The sequence below is a fragment of the Artemia sp. Qi Xiang Cuo genome, chromosome 16 (assembly GCF_049724085.1).
Source record: "Artemia sp. Qi Xiang Cuo chromosome 16, ASM4972408v1, whole genome shotgun sequence".
In the NCBI taxonomy this organism is placed as follows: Eukaryota; Metazoa; Arthropoda; class Branchiopoda; order Anostraca; family Artemiidae; genus Artemia; species Artemia sp. Qi Xiang Cuo.
The window spans coordinates 27,991,639-28,008,851 of NC_142809.1; the positions used below are offsets into that span (position 1 = coordinate 27,991,639).

At 37.7% G+C, this 17,213-nt stretch overlaps 1 protein-coding gene across 1 annotated transcript in view; it reads right to left on the bottom strand.

Moving 5' to 3' along the window:
• Positions 1 to 202: 202 nt before the first annotated feature.
• SWIP (strumpellin and WASH-interacting protein) overlaps positions 203 to 17,213 on the bottom strand; it is a 190,506-nt gene continuing 173,495 nt past the window's right edge. Inside the window, exons 19-20 of the mRNA XM_089102346.1 lie at positions 4,264 to 4,475; positions 203 to 453 (exon numbers count right to left, since the gene is read on the bottom strand). Of these exons, the coding sequence (XP_088958472.1) occupies positions 322 to 453; positions 4,264 to 4,475 (344 nt within the window). The 3' untranslated portion in view covers positions 203 to 321. The remainder of the gene's footprint in view (positions 454 to 4,263; positions 4,476 to 17,213) is intronic.

Consider the following 17,213-nt stretch of genomic DNA (forward strand, 5'->3'; position numbering starts at 1 on the left):
TTGTGTGTCTGGTCAGGCTCTGTTCTTTGCAGACATCTCATCACGACATGTTAGACTGTGCTATGGTTGTCTATCGCGTTATTTAGTAAACTAGTCTTAATTCTACTGTAGTGTTCAGTGTTAGTGCTTTCTTTTCTCCTTTTTTTAACACTCCATTTCATATCTATTTGTTATTTATAATGAAAATAAATAAATATCTGCTTAAATTATTTATTATTGATGACTGACACACAAAATAAACAATTCAATTCGAACAAGGTACTAGCAGGTATTTGCCATATAATGAGGCTTTGCAGAATTTAAAATAGAATTACAGAAAAGTCATACATCTCCAAGAGAAGGGTTGGTGCTGATAGATTTATTATCGTCTTTTTCCGCTGAAATACTACTTGACAGATTTGAGCCAAATAATGCTCGGGCACTAACCAGGCTGTACTGCAGTAGCTGAAATTCCTGAAAAAATGAATAATGCAATAAAAGGATTAGTAACATTGAAAAAAAAGTCAGCCATATACACAAAATCTTATTAAAATGATTATATACAACAGGATGTTCTAAAACTAATTTTTTCCACGAGACTACAACTATCTTCTAAATTTAGAAACTTTTCCCCTTATCACCACCCTCAAAATCTGAAATAGTTCTCAAGAATCCCATTGATATTTAACATCTAGCACAAAAACAATATAAAAATTTCAGACAAGGCTAAAAAGATGATTCTGAGCCCTTAATAATAATAATAATAAAACGATTTTATTTTCAAGCCCATTACGCGGACTTGCCGATCAGCGGCAGTTCTTGTCATAATAAGGCACTAAACACATAAAATATATGAAAACCACAGCCATAGCCATCGTCATACAAAATTATACATTGATTCGAAATATCCCAGATTCAAACTTAACAGATTTCAACAAATAAAAAGAATAATGAACTAAAGCAAATAAATATATACTATTATGGACCAGTGGGTGCAGAATTAAGAGTCTTGATGAACGAGAGAACAAAGCTACTTGCGTACGTCATATGCTGGGCTGGTACCGGCTGAATTTTTTGTACCGGTTGAGCTACATGTCGCGGGAGCCTTTGGCGCGAAGGGAGATACTCAGGGGGGGGGAGATTTCACGAAGCTGCGGATTTTCGAAAACACCGACACCAAATTTAAAACACAATTCATCACGGCGTGTCGAAAGCGTTATGAGTGAAAATTGCTTTAAAAGGGGCAACAAGGGACTTTGGGAGATTTAGACACTACCAGAAGAGCTCAGTATTGGATCCTTTCCAGGCGATCCTTCTGGTCCAAAGTCAGGCTGTAATGCCAAACAGGACAAGTATATTCTACCAGCGGTCTGACAAATGTAAGAAAAATACGCAATAAGTGGGGGTTGGGATACCATGACGAACAAGAAGTTTTAAAGAAAGGTAACCAGGTTTGCCCGTTAGATCATCTCTTGTATCTGTTTTTTCCACTCCAGGTCATGTGTGAGATATATTCCCAAGAGTTTGATATCCATGATGCCTGAAACATTCTGTAAAGCAAGGAATGAACAGTCCCTCAAAAAAGAAAAAGTTAATACGAGCGATTTTTCACAATTGACGATCATTTTGCCCTCCTCAGCTTGGCGTGATAAACTCGCCATAATTCTGTCTACCTCACTTGAAACACTCTTTTCACCTAGCTCCAGTACGGATAGATCATCAAAGAACTTAAAGCGATCTGACTCATCATTTTCCAACTCTTTTACCATAACCAAAAATAGTAGAGGGCTTAAAATTGTTCCCTGGGAAACTGCACATAAGATTGGCTGGGGATCAGAATAAACTGATACATACTCAGTTTTTTTACTTCTACCCGAAAGAAAATTTGCAACTATTCTTACCAAATATGCATCTTAAGGATGAATACGATTCATCTTGATGCTCCCTCTTTTGGGTGAAACCAGTTAACTAACAACCGCAAGTTTCCAATAAATTTGACAAAGTTACAAATTAATCAAGCATTAATTTCTTCAGTTGCCGTTTAATTAAGTCTGTAATACATTGAATGTCCAACTGGACGAAGTAAGAACTTTCTGATTTCAAGCTATTTACTACGCCTCAGATTTACTTTATCAGGGTCCAGAAAAACCATTATAGTAATGATGACCGTAGGGAAATGTTAATTTTTGGTAGTGAAAGCAGAGCAGTTAACAATCTTTAACTTGATTTTATCAAACAGTTCGTGGTAACGAACTGTAAGAAGAAGCGATGCGGCTCAATAGTAACCGAACCTCTAAAAACGGAATTTTGATATAATAGATACATCAAAAGAATTGGCTTTTTATCTTGATTACGAATATATAAGATTCATTAAGTTTAGTGTTACGCATCAAAAGCTACGAGCCTGATAAAAAGTGCCTGATTTTTGAAAAAGGGGTAAAACACCCCCTAAAGGTCAATGAATCTTAATGAAAATCAGGTCATCAAATTCAGCATATCCGAGAACCCTGTAGAAGTTTCAAGTTTCCATCTGCAAAATTGTGGAATCTTGTATTTTTTCCCAGGACGATCGAAATTTGCCCATTGTTTACGAATAGTAATTCTTATTGGGAAGTATACAGACATTTTTCAGGCAGGGGGAGGGGAGAATTGTCTGCTGGGGGGATTTTCTATCCCCCCGCACGGAATAATTTTCCGTGCGGAGGGAAGTTCCCGGGGGGTGAACTTTATAAGGAGAAATTTTACACTGGGGTATTTGCCAAGATTCCTAAACAGAATTATTTTTATTTGGCTTACTTTCTCTTTGCCAACTAAATTTTAAATGTGGAGAAATTAAGGGGAATTGACCGGTGGAAATATTTACTAGGTTGGAGATGACTAGACTGATTTTCCTTAAGTTATGGGATTTTCCACGGGAGAAATTCTCCATGGGATAAATTCTCCAGAGGGAATTTTCTGTGGGAGAACCTTTCTACTAGGGAAAGGGGGTTTTTGTGAGAAGGATTTTCAACAGAGGGGGGGGGGGGGGTGGGTGTTTCAAAATGATTTTTAAAACAATCAGAAATTAAAGTCTTTTTCAAATAAAAGTGGGCTAAGAAAAATTTTCAGCCGGAATCGTCCGCAGGAAATCTTCTAGGAGTAATTTTCAGCTAGAAAGGAACTGTTTGAGGGGAATTTTCCTGATGGGGGGTGGAGTGTTGTATTTGGAAAGAACTTTACATGGAGAGAGTTTCCGTTAGGAGAAGGAATTTTCCATGGAGAAAGGGGGGGGGGTCAGATTTCCCGGTACTGTCCAGCATAATAAATAATTTTGGTTTTATATGGTGAGATTTTCACGTTGAGAGGGTAGTTTCTGGAGGTGAACTTTCCAAAGGAATAAAAGCCAGAATATAATTTGAGCTTTACTGAAAAAAAATCTTTTAAATGTTTTCATTTTATAACTTTAAGAAATCAAAAATTAATCAAGATTTTAAGGAATAAATATTAGGATATGTATATTAAACTGACAATGCAAATTATTTTCAGCAAATTCATTTGAATTTTTTTCAGTAAAGTACAAGATACAGTCAGGCTTTTAGAAAGCAGAGGGGTTTCGAACCCAACTCATATTAATTTCTGCTCGTTTTGAGTTTGACTGTTATTCATTGTATTTTCTGTTCGTTTTGGGTTTCATTTATTTATTGATACTGATTTGTGGTAGATATATGCTTAGTAGATTATTTGATTCTATTTTGTTCATTTTTGGTTTAATGGAGCCCCTTACTTTTTTTTGAAAACTTATTTTGTGGAATTTTTTTTTTTTTAAATTAATTACATTATAAAATCCATAGGCCATATAAACAACAGGCAACTTTTATATTTTACAGCCCTTGCCCTAGGGTCTGTGGGGGTCATTTTATCCCTGGAGGTATATTAATTGGATCTTTTAACTATTCTGAACGTAATATATATCTCAAAACTTTGATCAGATATCTTTGAGGGTTAAAGGGGGCCATGTACCAGAAAAACTCCCAGGAAGAGGGGTAGTCACCCTCTAATCACTTTCAACTCTTAAAAAGAGCACTAGAACTTTCGAAATCCAACGAAATAAGCCCCCCCCCCGGAGCTTTCTACTACAATTCCTTCCATGCGAAGTGACCTGAAAAAAACATAAGATAATATATAGAAGCCATTTCGCTTTTTATCTAAGCAGCACTGCCGCTCTCCTATAATTGAGTTATTAGTAAAAGTCAAAACTCTTGGAATATCTTATTCAAGAAAAATAAGAGGCAGAATAGAGCTAACCTGTCTATAAGTATCAAGTCTCCTTATGGTCAGGCTGAGTGTTTGGCGTAGCTTTTCTCCATCGGCACATTTCTTGCCACTTCTTCCGCTTAGTGCTTGCTGATGCCTTACATCGACAAGAGCCTCAGTGTAGCGATGCGATACTGTTTCAAACCAATGAAGAGAATCAAAGTCAGTACCTTGACCAAGTAGGGTTAGTATATATGCTAGCCCTGAAAAAAATTAATCAAAAATAAGTTTAAACAATTTAAAATTTCGAAGTAATTTAACAATAAATTTTAACAAACACGGAGCGTTGCTTTTATTTCCAACCTCTCACTTTAAATGAACAAGTAAAACTATACAGCCTATCACCTATCATAGTGAAAATATATCCATAGATTTTTGAAAAACAATACATAGTCTTTTGCAGTTAAAAAAAAAAAAAAACATAAAAAAGGGAAAGTGGACATTAAGTGACACTATAAACTGTATCCCCCTTTCAATGACAATATGCTATATATATATATATATATATATATATATATATATATATATATATATATATATATATATATATATATATATATATATATATATATATATATATATATATATATATATATATATATATATATATATATATATATATATATCAGGCCTCCGGCTAGATTTTTGTGAAAAATATGAACTTTATGAACTTTTGACCAGACAAATATGAACTTTAAGAACTTTTGATTGCGCTTTTTATGAACCTATTATGAACCTAAATTTACGATATGTGCACCTCAGAAACTGTCCGTGGACATAAAAAGTGGCAGTTTGTGTTTTCACCACTGTTGCACATAGTATTGTTGTTTTTTTTTTTCATGAGTTCAGTTAAATGCGTTTAATTTGTATAAAAGTACAAAATACAATAGTACAAAATAGTCCACTCTACTTGTTCCTTTTTTTGGCAAAATATGACGAAATTAAGGACGACTTTCGTTTGTTTACCCTGTTCTGCATCCGCTCAACCTCTCTGGCTGCCTCATCTTTTTCGCGCATCTTCCAGCTCAAAGCCTTGATCATACTTTTTGCGAGGCTTATTTCTACAAAGTAATTGGCATCTATGGCTTTTTTCAGCTTCTCATTAGCTTCTTGAAGAAGCCTTTCTGCTACTTGTCTCTTCTCCTTTTCAACTGACTTCTTCTCAATCAAATCTTTTTCCAGGTGTTCAATGGTCTTCTTCTCATGTAACATCCTCTTTTTTTTCCTCTTCTTCTCTTGCCTTCTTCTCTTCTTCTTTCCTTTTGGACTCCTCTTCAGCCTGTCTAGATCGCTCAGCTTCCAGGTACAGTTCATAGCTCTGGCACGCATTTTGCCCCAAATTCAACAGCTCTCTGGTAATAGGGACTATCTCGAACCTATTCTCAAACTTCTTTAGAGCGTCAGATACTATCAGTCTAGCATTGAGCATTTTGACTTTCATCGATGATTTTTCATCGGTCATGATCCGTCCTGACTAGGAAAAATCATGTCCAACATCCGCGTTCGCATGCAACATGCAGAGAACTACTTTTACTATCTTTAAAAAGGGGGATATTTTGTCTGTCCTTGATAGATTTTCAGAGTAAAACCGAGTTCCGTAAAACATCAATCCTCGCTGAAGTCATGTTCTTAGGCAAACTCGGTTCCAGGTGGAGCACGTTCCATTCGTCAATAGCAGCTTCAGTATTCACACGGAAAGGCATAAATCTCACGATTTCCACAAATTCGCTTGTTCTTGTCTCAGGATTCGAATCATCCAGCCGCAGGCACCGGAAATGCTGAAGGGCACTTTGACCTAGTGATTTCTCTTCAATATGGCAACAAGCGGCCAGGTAAGCAGTTCTGGCACTACTTCTGAAGTTCAGAGCATCAACTTTTTGTACCTTCGACAGGCATTCTTCCACGCCGTCACCGCATGCTACTTTATCGGATGGAAGAAAATCCCCACTTGAATTGGAGAGCTCAGAAAAAGTATTTTTTATCTTCTGAATATCAGTCAAAGCACTTTGCTTGACAAAACGACTGGCGGTCATCACTACTAGTCGACGCATTTCGTCATACAGAATGTGGATAAGTGGTTCTTCACGTTGAAACAACTCTGTGAACTGAGCAAATAGCTTTCCAAAAGATATGTCAAGGAGGACCAATGCATTAGTTGTGGTACACTCGGATATCCCTCAGTATCTGCTAGACTTCGTCAATTCTGGTCTTTTCTTAGGGGTGAATTTCAGAAAATACTCATCGAGAGCATCCCATTGCTCATCAAGTCTCTCAGCTGAAACAACGAGGGCTAGTCATCGACTTGGCACATGTTTCAGGAAACCATGTGGAGGAAGCTTGAGATTCTCTTGGATGGTACCAAACCCTTCTAAACGGGCAGGCCAACCACTAAAGAAGTAGAAAATTCGAATCGGAAACTTTGGATCCGTGATGGTCCAAACCTTTGGAATCAAATAACCTCCAAGCTTTCTTGTTGACATTAGGTCCGTCACTTTCCAGCATCAAGACTTGACGGAGATCAAGGTTAGCATCCTTTAGAGATTGTAGTAGGTGCTGGTGTAAATCTTCCGCTTTTGCGTGTCCTATGAAAAAGAACTGTAGATGGAAAAAGAACCTGGTCCTTTCTAGAAATCAAATTTATTTCGGGGTTTGACGAGCTAGTTGTCTGCAAGACAAGCTGGAGCGGGTCCAGTTTCTCTCTAAGATTCGAAACATGCTTTTCGCCCTCTGAGTGTTGGATTATAGAGTTCCATCCTCTAGTGCACATAAAGCTCTTGTTACACACTTTGCCGAAAGCTTCTTCGTCCCTATTAACACTGCCTGCACACCAATCACCGAACAAGCGCTTAGCATTGTCCTCTTTTTTTAACCATGCGCTATTAAACTTGCATCTGCCCATTTTTAGCTCTTAAGCAGCAACCAAGCAACCATTGGCACAAAGCAAAAAAAGCATTAATATAGCAGCAAACCTTTCCTAAAAAAAAAAAAAAAAAAAACAGAAAAAGCATTAGTGTGAATCCATGTAAAAAAAAAAAGAAAAAAAAAAAAAAGAATAATCAATCAACTTATGATCTTCTGCCAAGAAGTTATGTTACAGCTCATAAGCTTCAATCAACTATTTAGGAATCTAGAAAACTCTATGAAGGTAGCAAAGACTCAAGCCAGAAAAAGGAAAAGACTAAAAGATAGCTTAGTACAAGAAGATATAGTGGCAATATAGGAACCAAGTTAGATGTAACAATATCTGTTTGAACAGAAGAAAATGTATGTTCACAAAACATGCTGAGTGTTACAGTTTGAAACGTTTTAAATAAAACTCTTGCACATACATTTGCTTCGCTTGTCCTTTATAAGGAAAAAGACAGCAACCGCAAGTGCTTTCCAGCTGATGACAAGAAAAATATGAACTTTATGAACCTTTTTTCTAAATTACGAACCATTTATGAACCTAGGTTAAAAATATGAATTTTTTTTCATAATTTTGAGCCCAGTGGGAGGCCTGATATAATATATATATATATATATATATATATATATATATATATATATATATATATATATATAGTACCAGGAACCCATGCTTCGCCCCGGCCCCGGCACTCAGCACGCGGCAGGCTTGTATATATTTGTTTATCTAATCTTTATTAACGTAATCAAAGAAATTATGGCGTGAATTTAAATCCTTCTTCCTGTTAATGCAGTGAAGAATCATCCATATAAAGGATTTATTTCCTTCTCTGACTCGTTGTGATTCTCCCAGTTGCTTATCTTCTAACCGCAGGTTTCATTTATGATTCGATATGATCATCCCTGTCGGTTTTCTTCTCACCGCAGATTTTGTTGTCCCTTATTTTCATTTAAGGGTCGTGGTGATGCTAGTCGTCACATGTCTTCTAGCCGTGGATCTCGTCTGAGCTTCATTTTCGTGGATTATTATATACGAAATTTTTCTATGCCTTTTTTAGCGGCTTGGATTCATTAAAAATTGTTTTTAAGAAAAAAAGTATGCATTTATACATACATAAATCAAAGAATTATCCATTTTATAGGATTTGTTATTCTTCTGGGACTCGTTGTGATTCTCACTGTTGCTTCTCTTCTAACCGCAGGTAATATTTACGATTCGATGTATTTGTTGTGATGCTAGTTGTCACATGTCTTCAAGCCGCAAATCAGGTTTGCGCTTCATTTTCCTGCACCATGACCTCCGACTTTTTTTCCATGCGTTTTACTCTAGCTGCTCGGATTCATTCAAAACAATGTGCAATTTTATTTGCGTAATTTTTTTGTGTAATGTGTAATTTTGTAAATTTTTTCCAGTTTTCGACAAAAAACATTAAAAAACAAACGATTTTTAAATGTGCGTTTCCCATATTTTTGCCTCTTCCGTGAAATTTTCGATTTCCTTTAAATTTTAAAAAATTTCCTAAGCCCATAAGCTTGGATGCAGAATTAGATCAATACAAATCTTGCCACAATCCGAAAAAAGTAGGAGTAGGGTTTTTTCTTATCCACTTACTCGGCACAACTACTGTTAGGCGGTCTTTTAGATATCCGTATACTATCCGACGACTGTAGATGGAAGTAGAAAGAAGGGGGGGGGGGATTCTTGTCATTCAAGCATCTACCAGAAAGGCTGTCGGATCCCAACAAAAATGAGTGAGAAGTAAGAGAAGATGTCCTAATTTTCTGGGATCCGTACTAGATCCGATATCTAGGGGGGGGGGGGCAATCCTTAAATTATTGTAATCATTTCATCAATTGGAAGAGGCTCTCGGATCTCAATCAAATCTGGCGGAAGAAAAAGGTAGTGTACTAATTTGGACATTCCTGAGTTCAAACCGGGTATTTCTCCTGTGAAGAATTAAGGACCACGAGAGAGGCAAGCGCTAATAAGGACATCCACAAGCGCCAGCTATATAGAAGGTGGGAGCTAATTTTTACGTTGCACCTTTTGGAATCCAGCCCCTTCGGACTTTTGCAGGGGGGGGAGGGTCTTTGATTAGTTGTTGTATCTCAACAATAATTGAAGAGTTACAACAGACAGTGTTCAAATGGCGTTGTTCGACTGTCAGGGACCAGACCAAATTCTATTGGGTTGTAAATCATGACCCCTACTAAGAAACGTTGTCAAACATAAAAGAAACTTAGTCAAATATAACTGTGAATTACCAAGTTATACCTTTTCTGGTTTAAGGACCAATTCAACCTCGGTGTTGGAACATGAAGGGGGCCCTAGATTCTTGTTTTCAGCATATCTACCAGAAGAGAACCTGGTCTCCCTTCTGTAGTAAGAGAAAGTTTTGAAGTCCCCTCTCATCAACTTTATTACTTGATCTTAAAACTGCAGCAGAAAAAGGTTTTTCCACCTCACTCGGCATCTGACATCCAGATATTACGTGGGAATCCGTTTAACAGTAAGTTCCCCAGACTCTCGACGGCTATACTAGCAGAGTCACACCAATAACCCTCAGCTTAAGCCAAAGGATTTATTACATCAAGACTCGAACCTTCGTCCCGAAGGACAAACAATTATAAGTCCAGCGTGGCATCCACTAGGCTCGGGTGGCTTTATCCTGATTACTTGGCTGACTAGTAGCGTTTGTCAAAATCTGATTAACAGCTACAGTGACGGTCTCAGGTGTTCCAGATTGATCTAAGCTATTCCATGGAAATAAATCAGGTTGCTTTTGATTCTTGAAAAGTGAATTGGAACTTCCATAAAAACCTTATATTTTAACAATGAGCAACTTGCATAACTTACAGCCCCTGTCCCGGGGGCTGTGGGGGTCTTGTAAATCACGAAGGCATTGTTTTTCGGCCTTTGGATTATATTGGACAAAATAGCTATGTCAAATTTTAATCGGCTGCACTTGGGGAAACAAGAGCGTGGGAGACGGGTTGCCCTCTGATCGCTTTTGATTCTTAAAAAGGCACTAGAACTTTCAATTTGCAATCGAATAAACCCCCTCTAAAGTTTACACGACCACACTTTCCCATATGAAATGAGCCTGGAACAAATTGCAATAAGTAAATCATTAAAGCCTTACGCTCTTTAGCATAGGCAAAGCTATAGCGTTGCATCTGCAACAATTCTGTTCCATTTACTTAGTACGTTGTTTTTATTATTTTTTTTTCGGTTTTCTGAGTTGTTGAGACTTAGACAGGTACCGGGGATAAGTCTAGTTTTGCATCGTTGGTAAATTTCAATTACCGCGGCTTGAACTTATCTTATTTTTTTCTATCAATGGAGAGTTTTATGGCAGTCATTTGGAGAACCTAAAACAAAGTGACTATGGGCAACCATGCCTCTCCCACGCCTATTTTCACTTCCCCCTCCCGAAGAAATCCGAACAAAATTTCAAGATAGCCATTGTGTTCAGCATGGCTGCAAAGTTCAATAACTATGCCTCTGGGGATAACAAGACCCCATAAAGACCTCGGGTAAGGGCTGTAGTTTATATAATTTGTTCATTGTTTACATATGGGATTAGTGATTTGGAAAGGAGAGGGGGCATCTTGATTCTTACATTCAAAAAAGCGTAAGGGTATTAAACTGAAGCTCTTGGAATCTTGGAAGCTCTTGGCCTAGTAAACGACACAGCATTCGCACGGGATTCTGACTAATGGATAATTTTCTGGGCTTGGTATGTTTTGACGGGCGTCTTCGGGCTGAAAAACCTCTTCCTAGCTAATTTATCTATTATGGGCTACCTCCCCGTAGTAGCATAATATTTGTAGGCATGAATACATAATGAGTCGGAGGTGATATGCTTGAGATTGTCTGTGCAGGATTTCGACTCTTGTTGATAGAAGAGCATCGCCAAGTGCTGAAAACCATGTTGCGACAAAGCTCCCATTCATGGAGGTCCCAGAGACTTCTTGCTGTCCGGTTCTAGGCCGGCTTAAGCATTTCGGTGTAGACTTGAGAAGATATGTGATCCCCGTCCTACACTGGTATTCGGGATCATTGCTTTTCCTGAGGCGAAAATAATTTCAATGACTTAAAGAACAAGAAAATTGGAACTTGGAATGTTACGACGTTAAAAAATGACTATCGTATCGACATTTTGACTGACGAATTCAGATGATTCGAACTGGATTTATTAGGAGTTTCAGAAACTCATATTCCAGGGGTGGGAAGCATGAAATTAGGTGATATAGAATTTGTTTACTCAGGCAGGAAGGATAGGGTACATAGACAGGGAGTAGGGCTCATGATGAATAAGGAAGCTGCTAAGTATTGTTTAGGCTGGGAAGGTATTAATAATAGAATACTAATTGCTCATTTTATAACTAAGAAGCTCAGGGTATCAGCTATAGTAGCATATGCCCTTGTAGAGCCGACTGACGGAGATACTAGTGATTAAGATGAATTTTACTTACTGCTACAGGAGCAAATAAACAGGGCCCGAGGCAAAAATAATGTGTTTTTATTGGGAGATTTTAACGTCCAGGTCGGTAGGAATAGGGATAGAGGGTATACTAGCCTAGGTAAAATTGGTGTACGAAATGAAAACAGTAGTGGCTACAGACTTTTGCAATTTTGTAGGTATAACAACCTAGTTATAACCAATACGGTGTTTGGTCATAAAATGGCTCATAAGTTAACATGGTATTCACGTGATGGTAAGACAGCAAACCTTATTGATAATGTTATTGTAAACCGAAGACTGGCAGGATCAATACAATATTCTAGGGTATATGGGAGTGCCGTTATTGATGTTGAAAGTAAATATCACCATCTAGTAGTGTCAAGGGTTAATTTAAAGCTGAAATATCGGAAGGGTAACTACCTCCCGGGAAGTTATGATGTTGGTAGGCTCCAGGATAAGAGTTTGAGAGAAACTTTCCAGGAACAGTTGAATACTAAACTTAAGAGTTTGGAATTTGATAATGTGGAAGATGGTTGGAATAATTTTAGAAAAATAATTTGTGAAGTGTCTTAAAGAAGAAAGCTAGAACTGCAGCTAAGAATATTAGTGAAAAGTCTTTATGTTTGATAGAAAGGACAAAGGACTTATACAAGAATTACCTTAGTGATAGATCATATGAAAACAAAAGGAATGTAAAGAAAGTGGAGAAAGCATGAAAATATGAACTAAAGGGGCTTGATGAGGAGACCATGGATAACTTTATTGAAGATCTTGGAGATGCAGCTAGACGGCATAATAGTAAAATATTGTACTGGCATTTTAACAAATTCAGAGGGAGTAGTCAATGCGGACTTGGCCCAGTTAAAGATAGGAATGGGGCCGCAATTACCGATAAGTAAAAAACTAAAGAGAGATGGGCCGAACATTTTGAGAATTCGCTTAACCGAGATAGAGTTGAAGGAAGATTTGTTTTTTGAGGAGGAATTAGCGACAGTACTAAAAGGACTAAAAAACAATAAGGCTCCAGGTGCTGATAGGGTGGTAAATGAGTTTCTTAAATATGGTGGCTCTGAGTTTAGAAATAAGTTACTGAAGATTATGAATATGATTTTTGAAAAAGGGGGAAGTACCTAATGATTTTAGGAAAACCTTAATTAAGCCACTTTATAAGAAAGGTGATAAAAGTGAGTGTGGCAATTATCGAGGGATTAGTCTGGTCTCTAAAGGTAGTAAATTGCTTAGTAATATGATACTTTTTAGACTGAGAGATGCCGTAGACAAAGCTTTAAGAGAAGAACAGTGCGGTTTTAGAAAAGGTAGAGGATATGGCGACCAAATTTTCACTCTTAGGTTAATAATTGAGAAGTGCCTGAGTTTTCAAACACCTTTGGTTTTCAGTTTTATAGATTATGAGCAAGCGTTCGATTTTGTTGATAGAAAAGCTTTAGTAAAGGTTTTATCCTTGTATGGTATACAAGACAAATAAATTAAAGTGATTAGTGCTATGTACGAGAAAAACACTGCTGCGGTTAAGGTAGGAAATGAGGTTAGTATCTGGTTTTGTATTAAATCAGGAGTTAAGCAGGGTTGTGTTCTATCCCCCTTTATATGGATTATTTTGATGGACTTTGTCTTAAGGAGCACAGAATAGGCAATGGGAGACCAAGGAATCAAATGGGGAGGAAAAAGTCTCCTGTACTTAGATTATACTGATGATTTAAGCATCCTAGATGAAAGTGGGAGAAAAATGAATGAAATTCAGGGTGTTGCGAGTTCAGGGTGCTAGAATAGGGTTGAAAATTAATGTTAAGAAGACTAAGTCACTAAGGCTAGGAATAAGTGAAGATGAAAAGGTGAAGTTGGGCAATGAAAAGATTGATCAGATGGACAGCTTCACTTTATGGGCGAGTGTAAAGTGGGAGGCTTTGAATAGACTGGGATGGAGGAGGAGCGTGCGTAGCTGTGTTGGCTTCTGGCCGCTTGGTGCTGCGGTGAGTTGTTAGTAGTAGTAGTAGTAGTCTTGGAATCTTAAGGATAGTGTCGAGCTAAATCAAAACACACTATGTTCATGTGGCCTGTAAAAAGGGCGCACCAGCAATATCCCAGAAATGGTCTAGGCTAAGGTATTAAGTCAAAACTTACAGGATACGATGAGTGGAATGTTCAACTAACCAAAATGGAAAACGTGTAAGCTACTACCACTACTACTGCTACTATGACTGCTACACTACTACAGCTACTACTAAAATTAGGGGTATTAAGGTGAAAATTTCAGGGAATGTTGATGGAGAAGTTGAACTAAACCATAACAATATTATGCATGCATGCATATATGCATGCAGTTGCAAAATGGCGTATGAGCATTTTGAGTATTATATTGGAACTTTCAGGTATGATGAACTAATTAAAAGGCACTATTTACATACTGCTTATTCTACTACAGCTACTCCTACTACTAGCACGACTGGTCCTTTTTGGGGGTCCTCTTCCTATCTTCAACAGGGACAAGTCCTGATTAGCTATTCCTTTTCAATTTATTCACATGCCAGTACAAGATATTTCTATTATACCGTCAGGCTGCATCTTCCCCACCTTAGACTACAGTAGAAGTGACCCTAAAGCCCCGGTCACCCACCCCTGCTGCCATCTACAATTTAGTTTAATGCTGACGGGACATAATTTATTCAAGGATTATCGATCGAGTCTACTGTGGGTGTGTCAAGGTCAATCGATCTTTTGTTTTTTGGCCACGTGCGAATGACATGAGGGGTGATTTACATAATCGATGGGGAAATTATTGATTCACGAGCATGGGGACTTATGAAACAATATGGTCATAGAGTCCCTAGGGAGAACACGTGGTTAATGGGGTCAATGACCTCTTTTTCCAAGATCGATTTATTTGTTGTTTCTATGTGTAATAACTCGGGGGGCGAAGGTTGCACATGCGCATTGAATTCTAACGGGAGCAGTGTTATTGATCTAGGAATCGAGGGGGAAGTTGATTTCTGAGAAATTGAGTGCGTACTCGAAGGCTAAATTAATGTCATGGAACTTGATTGAGTAATCGAGGTGAAATTGTTTATTCACGAATGCTAGAATTAAGAAACACAGGCTACTTTATTCTGTGATTTAAATAATCTATCGTGGAACGTATTGATTATTGACGGGGAAATTATGACAAAAACATGGCTTCCTTGTTGTTTGGTTAGCGTATCCTGAGAACTTTATTTACATAATCGGCGGTGAAATTGTTGATTCACGAAGAGGGAATTAAGAAACATTAAGGCTTCTTTAATCTTTAGGCCTGAGGGATTTATTTATTATTGTTGTTTTTGGACAAGTGCATGCTAGGGGTGAAGGTCAAGGTGTCCTGGAATAGGAAACAGTTAGATCACGTGTTTCCTTCTCAGCCAATCATCGAGTCAGATACATCCTCCATCTCAGCCAATCAGAGACCTGCTTACATATGATTTTCCCCGTTACATAACAATTCACCCTTGAGATTTCGTATATAACGGGTGTGCAATGTGATTCAACTATCAGAAAGTATTTTGACGCTGTGTAAACAACAATGGATAAATTTGATGAACTTGAAGCCTTGGCAACTTCAATTTACCATGTAAGTACATTTTTTATTTTCAAACGAATTTTCCATGGACATCCTTCCCTCTATATTTCCAGCTAGATCCCCCCTCCTTCCACCATTGTTTTACAATCCCAAATTCTCGCAAAAAGAAATACTTATCGTTCCCTCTATATTTCCAGCTAAATTCACCCCCTCCCTCCACCATTTTTTTACAATCACAAATTCTCGCAAAAATACATACTTATCCTTCCCTATATCTTTCCAGATAAATCCCCCCCCCTCCCTCCATTGTTTTAAAATCCCCAATTATCGAAAAAAGAAATAATTATACATACCTATATATTTCCACCTAAATACCCCACCACCAATGTTTTACAATCCCATATTCTCGCAAAAAGAAATAACTATACTTCCCTCTATATTTACAGCTAAATCCCTCCACCATTGTTTTACAATCATATTCTAGCAAAAAGAAATACCTTTTTGATAAATTTGGCCTTTCTGTAAGCCCTATCAACTTCTGCATATCTCTTAGCTATTAACCCGATATGTTTTGACAGTACATTTCCGCAGGGTTATAATTACTTTGTCGTCCCCTCTTCCGATGTGTTTACAAACGCGGCAGGCAAAGGGACTATTCGTCTGTCAAATTAAAACACTTTTAAGCAATAATTAGAATTGTAGTTTCGTAACCTGTATGGAGAAGAGAAACAGATTAAGTTTAACAATATATTTAGGGCATTATGTGAAAGGGGGCAATACATCTCTTCTAACAGCTTCATTTTATTTAAAAGTAAGGGTGATTCTGCGTATAGACATATACGCCCATTGACAAGAAAACTAATGTGTAAATTTATAATTTTTTAAAGCCTTCAATAAAGTTTCATTTATATTCCAGGGTGTGAATACAGGATTTTTGTTGTGTGCTAGCAATTTTATTTGAAATAGAAAAGATAATATCTTCTATTTATATTTAATAAAAATCATGATTAACTTTATGAGAGGGTAGACTTAATTTTCCTAAATTTAGGGGGAGTGAATGTGGGTTTTGTGCTTTCTTAGTGATAAACTAAACAAAATAATGTTTAATAACTTTCTTTCTTTAAAAACTGGCAAATTATTTTGATTTGATTTTTTTTCTCTTCTTTAAGGCAAAGTATGAAGAATTTGCGGACACTGCTTTGATGAGACCTATGGCTGGCGCAAATAGCGACGAATGCGTGCCCCCTCCTTCCAAGAAAACGAGGGCCAATAATGCGCCCCCTGTCATGCAATATGATCGCTGGCCAAAACCCCCCAGCTCCACAATACCTGCCCAAGTGCAGCCACCTACGCAAGCCACTCTTAATCAAGCCACAATGGTGTCTGACCAAACACTAAAAACAGAGTGGGTGAATAGCTTCAATGCCGAAGCCCCACCTATACAAGCTTTTTCAAGGGGCTCAGAAGCTACCCCGGCTGCACAAGTCACAGCTCCTATACAAGAAATTAACGTCACTAGTCCCTTCGCCCTCCAACACATGTTACCTGGACCCGGCCCAGTCACACAAGAACATAGCGACGCCACCCCGTCCACCCTCCAACACACGTTACCTGGACCATCCGGCACCCAAGCTCAGAGGGATTATGCAAATGTAAGTATTTTTTCCTACCTTTCTATTTCTTCATTTTTCAATCCTTTTCAAACCCAATATAAACTTATCTCTGTGTGATATTAAGCCCTCGCCCCAACCCGTTTTTTAAATTTATCTCCCTTGGAGATATCTAAATGTATTTTTTTGCAATGAAACCCCTCTTTTCTCTGCTCCCACCCTCCCTCGGAGATCTCTAACTGTATTTTTTTGCAAAGAAACCGCTCTTTTCTAATCTTTGCTATCGCTTTCGATATCTCATAAGCGAATATTTTTAGGTAATTTCTATTAATAATCACTGCATTTGAAACTCAAAATGCTATTTTTTCTAATCTTTGATATTTT